The sequence below is a fragment of the Sinohyriopsis cumingii genome, chromosome 8 (assembly GCF_028554795.1).
Source record: "Sinohyriopsis cumingii isolate HCF-2022 chromosome 8, ASM2855479v2, whole genome shotgun sequence".
NCBI classification, from domain to species: Eukaryota; Metazoa; Mollusca; class Bivalvia; order Unionida; family Unionidae; genus Sinohyriopsis; species Sinohyriopsis cumingii.
This window is the reverse complement of record NC_142968.1, coordinates 50,101,294-50,109,518: the sequence shown is the minus strand read 5'-3', so window position 1 is coordinate 50,109,518 and position 8,225 is coordinate 50,101,294. Positions and strand designations below refer to the sequence as shown.

General features: G+C 33.6%; 2 protein-coding genes across 2 annotated transcripts; both read right to left on the bottom strand.

Annotated features, from left to right (window-relative positions):
• Nucleotides 1-335: 335 nt before the first annotated feature.
• On the bottom strand, nt 336-3,882 carry LOC149793487 (uncharacterized). Its single transcript, XM_089969005.1, has 4 exons — nt 3,849-3,882; nt 2,804-2,917; nt 1,108-1,322; nt 336-665 (listed from the first exon to the last, which is right to left on the bottom strand). Exons 1-4 carry the CDS (start codon nt 3,880-3,882, stop codon nt 336-338), a joined length of 693 nt encoding a protein of 230 aa, XP_089825131.1.
• An 803-nt stretch (nt 3,883-4,685) lies between these two features.
• LOC149793486 (cell adhesion molecule CEACAM2-like) lies at nt 4,686-7,160 on the bottom strand. The gene is made up of 3 exons (XM_089969004.1): nt 6,866-7,160; nt 5,849-6,139; nt 4,686-4,948 (listed from the first exon to the last, which is right to left on the bottom strand). Exons 1-3 carry the CDS (start codon nt 6,957-6,959, stop codon nt 4,686-4,688), a joined length of 648 nt encoding a protein of 215 aa, XP_089825130.1. The 5' UTR covers nt 6,960-7,160.
• Nucleotides 7,161-8,225: the final 1,065 nt, after the last annotated feature.

The following is an 8,225-nucleotide window of genomic DNA, read 5'->3' as shown; positions in this document are numbered from 1 at the left end:
AAGCACACTCTACTGAAATATGTATGCCAGTCATGATATGCACATTCACCACTAAGCCTGGAAGTCATTAAACGATGATGTACATAAAAACCGCGTATAAACACTATTGAAACTGAATAAAACATGTAGTCGAATATATTGTGCATGCTACTGATAATTCGTTGTTGATATTGTATGCAACTTCTTTGCTTCAGATTTTGGATGTTTCAAGCTTTGGAATTCACTTTAACGTCTCCAAAACAGTACTTGTCCTCCACAAACAGGAGCATTTAAAATTCGGAACTAAAATAATTGATATGCACTTTGAGATCATAGAATCTTTTTTGTTACGATCATTAAATAATTGGGGTTATATAAGTATGATCTGAGTTATGCACGTTAATTTCATTCATTGAATGGGCAAGTTCACTACTTGTGGTTATATCAGTTCGATTTGTTCCCAGCACGTCGATTTCTCCAATATCACACATTTCAGTGGGACTGACATTGTCATGTACGGGCGTTATATAGTTCTCAAATGTTACATGTATGTCAGCCGTCGCAACACGACATGTTTCTATAGGACTGGCATAATCATAGAAACTCTGTTCAGTAATTCTTTCAGTGCCATGTGAATTTCCATTGATTACGTTATCCCTCGCATAACCATAGACCAACAGAACAGCCTGAAAAAGTATACAAATGTGCGTATTACACTTCATCAAACAACTTCTAAAATAGCATGTATCCTGAAATGTAAAATAAGTGTCCCTCAATGCATTTTCTTTTGTCGTTTGAGCCAGCAAAATGTGTTACTTATTCTTACACATTTGTAGGGGTCCCTAGTGGCCGAGTGGTCTAAATCGCTCTCCATTACGGATCACTGTCATCTCACCTCTGTCTGTGTGGGTTCGAGTCAGGCATTTATAGAGAGAGAGACAGACAGCCAGACAGACATACAGACATAGAGATTTGTATGTTTTTTTCATTCCATTGAATGAAGGAAGAGCGCACTGACGCGTCTACTAAATGGCATCAAACGATTGAAAATTGAAAACAAAACAAATAAACAGACTAGCAAACGTTTAAGAGAGAGAGAGAGAGAGAGAGATCTTCGTCAACAATTACTTCGTCAATTGTACTGTATTTGTCTTCTTGAAGGTTTGGTCCAGGATATTCATGTGAGTTTGTTAGGTCATGTGACCGTGTGCAAGTGTCATGATCTTCACTAGTACATGTTTTGTTTCTGTCTACGTTTGGAGACGGTCTTACAAGAGTGCTCCTTTTTGCAGACGCTCCCTTCTTACCAACCTTACTACACGATCTTCCGTAATTTTCGGAATCTGCAACAAAGTGACACAAGAGGCAAAAATACAACACTGATATCTATTTTTCCTTGATGTATAGAAGGGGAGTTATTCTTGCGTTCATATATATCACTATCTGTCTAAAAAGTGCGATGTGATTATTAAGTACAAGATATCGAAATTATTTTAAACACATATGGCAAAATATATTCATTTTAATGATGATTTAAAATAATATTTTCATGATTTAAAATTTAACTTGAAAAGACATAAACACGCCTTTTATAGTGCGATGTTAGCCAGGTTGTTTTTAGGTCATACGGGGGTACTTACATCAGAGCAAATAAAAATAGCCGTGCAAGTCAAAGCGCAAACACTAGGCAATATGTAACTCTCTCTCTCTCTCTCTCTCTCTCTCTCTCTCTCTCTCTCTCTCTCAGAACTTCGAGGACCAAATATAAATATAACTACCACCTGTTGCTTAAGTTAACCTAGTCAAAGGGATTGTTTGTCATCAATTCACATTCCGTATAATTACCTGGTGACGGTACTTTTTGTACCATTATATCGATACAAACGTAAAAATCGAGTAAATTTATGATAAAATACCCTACACACGCTGGAAAGTTGGACGTTGTTACGCAACTTATGTCCTTTCGTTATCAGTTTATTCAAAAGTTATCACTTTTAACATCTTACGTTTTCTGTGTCTAAAGGTTGTATATCAGTAAGCCAATGATGTATTGTTAATTTCTACGTTTTAAATAGAAGCTTCACTTTAATCAGCATATCTAGTTTATAAGTATATACCCTACTGACTATCTGTTCTCAGTCCAAATAGTACTTGATCATGGAAGGTTAGGAATGGAAGGTATATGCTTGTTCGTGTTCTATATTCATGCTTACAGCAAAATATGTTTGCCCAAATTTATTTTTCATTCATAGTGTGTAACAATAAGGACGTGCACTAACAGTTTGTACAATACTAAGCAATAGAGTTAACAACATATAATACTACTGAGGAAAATACTAAGCATTAGGCTATAAAATGTACAGAAATATTGTGAAACATGCCAAGTAATAGTGTGTAAAATGCAAACCAAGCACTTATTTCCTTGTTAATCTTTCAGAAAGAATGCTTGTTTGTTCGAAGTCGTGAAAATACTGTTCCTTTTTTTTATTAAGTATTAAAAATGTTAATTTCACATAGAAAGTTCAAAGTCACTATTATTATTAGCCAATATACATTTTCTCAGAATATACCCATTTAGTATGAAATAGTTCTTGTTTAACAAAAGAATTTGACTTTTAAAAAATGTTTTTGAAAATTTAAAAATGTCTGACATTTGGACAATGGAGGATGTTGTGAATTAATTATTTGGTTTGGAACGGATATTCTTAATGGAAAGTGAATACATCTTATTTAAAGCAGCAACAGTTGTGATGAATATATTAATTTATCAGGGTTTATTAAAACAACGGAGTATATTTCGAAATCAGTATCGCAAACATCATACCGATTTCTCTAGGTGCACTTTTATGCCAATATGTGATAAATGCAGCAAATCCAACAATCAGCAGGAAGACGGAAAAAATTATTGGCCCCGTCCAATAATGTTCTGGTAGGAGGCCTTTAAAGGAAGTAAAATGTTCTTTTTAATGTTTTGTTAAGAAATGATATGAAATGATTGAAACAATAGTGCATTATTAGTCAAACAATATTTGTGGTATGGGGATCAAAAGAAGAGTCAGTTAAAAGCAAACAGAAAAAGGGTGATAAAGCATATTATTTCTTGTCCCTATTATTATTAATGAACCAATAAATTGTTTAAGGTTGCATTTTCTCATTCTCTAATGCAACACACACTTATATATATGTAAGTGTTGAGCGTTGTTACTTATTAGTGCTAGAAAGGCAGGGATGGATAACAACTGACCCCAATCGTTGATTTAGTATTTCAGCTATGAAATGTTTGAGCCGTCTAGAAACTTTTCCATCTTGGATATAATATCCTAATCAGCTGGTTGCCTGTCAAAACGTGCATGATGTTATGGTCAAAAGCTATTCCAATAAATTTATAAATGCGTTATTTCCACATCATCAATGAAACGGACCCACTGGTATGGTTATTGCTAACAGAGTGAAGAAATTGGCTTTCCTATCTGCCCATAATGGATATTTGCATAAGGGGGGGGGAACAATCTTAGTCCCCATAACTATTTCATTTATCTGGATGTAATTCTTGCCATTCAACTCAGAGCTGTTGAGTTTAAGAACTAGCTCCAGAAGTTTGACGATGAATTCGGTTGGTGGAGTCTTCACAGGTCTTGTTTCCCAGGCTTCTTTTACATTATACGGACTGTTGGTATAGAGAGATGTTACGTCTAATGAGGCTAGAATTGTATCAGGTGGCAATGGTTCACTGGCTTTACTTTTCACGAGATAGTCCTTTGCATCCTAAATGTAAGAGACTAGTGTATGGACACCGGGCCTCATAAAATAGTCTAAATATTCTAAGATTGTTTTGGTTGGATGGCCGTTACCAAAATTAATATTCATACCTGGGTTTCCTGGTTTGTCTATTTTGGGTAGCATATGCAATATCAATATTCTAAGGTTTTCTGGGGTAAGATAGCTATTATTTATCTGCCTAACATGATTTGTTGTTTTATCAAATGCTTTTAAAGAGAAAAAAAAATGCCGAGAGATTCATTTAATTATTTATAAGCAATATAATGAAGATAATGATTTTAAATTCGAGCAATATATCTGCATTATCGATATAATAAATGGAACTAAGATTAAGACCCTACATAATATTTATATGCGACATAGAACTGTTGTGTAAACGAATGGTCGTAAGTAATAGCTGAGCATATTTACCTTGACTTTCTCCAAGAGGTAATGACACTAGTAAAAAATGAAATAAAATCAGCTAATATTGAAAATTCTAATAATACAAAGAGAAAAGATCTTCAGTCATGACTCTCAATGATTAAGTAAAGAATATATAGTGGACCAAATAAAACTATGAAAATGCCTTCATAGCAAGTGTTGAAGTATGCCTATCCTATGCAAGACTTTCCGTTGAATTCTAAAGCAATTATGAATATCATTTGAACTAAATATCAACTAAAGGTCCTGTCATATGACAAAACACAAACGTCGTTTCAACAGATTTTCAAAATCATATAGTTTCAAGAAAGGCCTGTCTTTGAACAGTATTAAAAGTATATTTATCGTTTTGTGTTTTTATAAGATTAACTTATTTTCCTTGACTTGACATTTCGCTGGATAACTATCAAATCAATATTTGAAAAGAGTTAAAGCAGTTTCATATCTATAGTATTTATGCAAACATAATCACTATATAGACTCAGAAAGCCAGTATAATTACCTTAAGCATGATGCAGATAAATAGGATAAGCTTTTGCTGTCACACCAGTCTTTGGGTTTCTTGCAGTACAAGTGTATGCTCCAGACAGTCTTTCACTGAAGCTGTTGATTACGAGTTCTTCATAATCGACATTGATGTAATAACTCTCCCATCGAAAAGTGCAAGCTGGATAGCAACTAGCCGAACACTTTACTTTAAAAGCTGCATTCTCTTGAAGGTAAATATCGCTTCTGTTAAGAGCCAAACACACGTACATAGGTCCATCTGAATCCAAAGTTTATTAAAGAGAAAAATTCGAGAAAGATACCATCTTAGATGAATCCTCATTTGAAAGTACACTAATAAAACCAGGCATATAATTGCCAACGATTACGACGCTTTTGGAGAAGTACACATACAAGATTACGTTAGTCCCGTAATGAAAGTTATCGATGTAATTTAGTGCGTCTTGTAGTGCAGCGCAAATAATTAATCGTACATTGGCATGCACGAGACACGATGCCTTTGCCATACACAACTGTGTCATCTTTCACGCCACGTGTGAACGATCGACTCATTTGTCATGGGCTCTTTATTTTGTATTATATATTATATAGGATGTGATTACAAAGGATGCGTTAAGGATTCATGCATCGATAATGTATGGAAATGAAACCAATATCAACTGTATAATATAATGTCAAACGTGAGAAAGTTAGAAAAAATTGCATTTTCGAGAATAATTTATATATCACTCAAAGGAAGTTTAAATATGGTAATGTTGCTGATAACTGGTAGCCTATATATGTCTATATATCTATCTATATTTCTATCTACCTATCTATCTCTGTCTCTGTCTCTCTCTGTCTCTCTCTCTCTCTCTCTCTCTCTCTCTCTCTCTCTCTCTCTCTATATATATATATATATATATATATATATATATATATATATATATATATATATATATATATATATATATCTGCATAGACAGAGAGAGTTAGATGGGGTCGAGATAGGACTGGTGGGCTCTATCAAATGATAGTCTGCTGCTTCCCTCTGGTCTATCTGTGTTTGCTTATTGTTTTATTACCCTATCTTTCTATCTTTTGAATCAGGTCATCGCGCACGAAAACGTTAAACGTGTAGATTGAAAAGACGATATATCAATTGTTACCATGTACTTACAATATGGTTCAACCGTATAAGGCTCGCTGTCTTCAGAAGTAGAATTACACAGACCATTGTTACAGTTCTGTATCCATGCTTGACATGTTAACTTGTTTAGGTTGTCCATCATTGTTACATTTTTGTATGTAAGTGTCGACACATTTGCATGAAGATTTGTAGCATTTTGCAGATCTGAGCCATTGATTTTCCAATAGTAGATTATACAGTCAGATATATACGAGGTGGTACACATTACTGAAAAGGATTCGTACAGAACTGGCTTCCAAACTTCCATTATTCGTGGTTTATCTGGAACGTACAACAGATTGTGTTGAAATATGTTGCCTCTGATTTTGGAAAGATTTCTTTATTTCCCTTTGTTTCACTACATGTCTATAATGTCTATTAACTTTAAAGTTTTTTAGCATTTTAAAGAACTGGACCAAAGCGTAATTCAAGTCTCTTGCAACGTTTATATACAAACCCTTTATGTTGTATATGGTCTCCACTTTTAACAAAATATCAGTTGAAACATGTATAAATATATATCGGCAGCCATTATATATTGTTTCGCATGATTCGGATCATTATTATATTCCTACGTATACGCGCGTTAACACGATCAATATGGCTAGTGTTAGTATCATTAACTGAAAAATGTTGGTACGCATATTGATTTCTTTTCAATATTAGTCTTCACATGAACACGGTAGAGATCTTTATTTTGTTAAAATGGCATTATTAAAGCATAAAGTCCATTGGCATTTTCGTGCCGGATAAAAAACACCGGAAAATAAGAATCAGACCTATATTATAATTGACACAGTTGTCGTTTATTCTCTTCATGATTTTTCTAGTTATTAGGTAACAAATAGACAATTTTTCATGCTAAACCTTCTACATTTCCATAATATAAATATTCAAGGTATTTCTCTTGCATAAATTATGCATTTCTGCGATATATTTAATTACTTGCAGTAATGTCTGACCTTCACATAATTCCTGAAACGATTCATTCGTTATCTTTAAACCTACCTATTACTATCAATGACGTGGTCTTATTTTCAATATGTAGTTCTTCTTTGATCCATGCCGTATAACTTCCAGTATACTTTGCTGCGATGTTCATTAAGGCTAACACAATGATCCAATCTTCATGCTTTTGAGATATTAAACAACTCACGGATAAATTGTTTAGACTTATACACTGGTTATTTTCCTTTGAAGCAATAACATATCCAGCGTTATCGATGATACGAAAGTCAATTCTTTCTTGTTTGTAGCTGATATTGCCTAAGTTCCACTCCAAAGTAGCATTGCATCCAGCAAATGCAACGAGTGCATCTCCTGTAGAAAAAATGCATTATAAATTAGTGTGTAATTAAGGTAATTTTAAAACAAAAGATGACATCGAAATTATGTCAGAGATACAGTCTGAGAGTATAGATATTTTAACATTTAATTGATATTTTAAGATATCACCTTATGCACTGTATGGCTTGGTTGCATGGTGTACATCAAGTGCGATAGTGTACGTATTCCTCTGAGTATATATGTATGTATGTATGTATGTATGTATGTATGTATGTATGTATGTATGTATGTATGTATGTATGCATGTAGTAGCATTGTATGGATGTATACTTACCATTGCAAACAGTTAAGTAGGTCAAGAAATTAAAGTAAATAAAAACTGTAACAATACTAAAGCTAGTCATTCTTGCAACATCGAGAACGAAAACAAATTTCCGGTTACATCGGATTATCTATACATGGACTGTTTACATTATACAGACAACGCTTAGTCATTTGTTGTATTCATTAATCAAGAATATTGTATGAATGCATATACACCAAGCCTCTCCGTCGTATGTGTACCCAAATTGATACATTTTAAGTGGTCATAATAACAGCTTTTTATTCAACAATGAAAATGAAAATTATTGATAAAGAGCAAAGATTTTCAGCCTAAATATATATGTATGTGTTAATACAATTTTTAGTCAGACATACCAGCTGAAATCATATATAATAAGGAAAGAAAAAGCAAATGTTATCCGGGATAACATGTATTGTGCTTCTTTCAAATAACTTGTCATATATCGACGAAATTCACAATCATTTGTTCTTTATACTCTCTACAACTATTACTTAGTAGTGAACTTTCCACTGTGTCCAAATAATAATAGTCATATATACGTCTAAACTACCTTTAAAGATGAACTCATGATGAAATTTGTATCACAGGATATCCGGCAATTTCGAGGACCGTGGACTGTAATCGAATTACCGTACAATAGGTCACATATATCACTTCAGACTAAGCAACAATGCTGCATTACTCACTGCACACTGTCGCCGAAAAACACACCGACATCCACACCATAATTTTCAT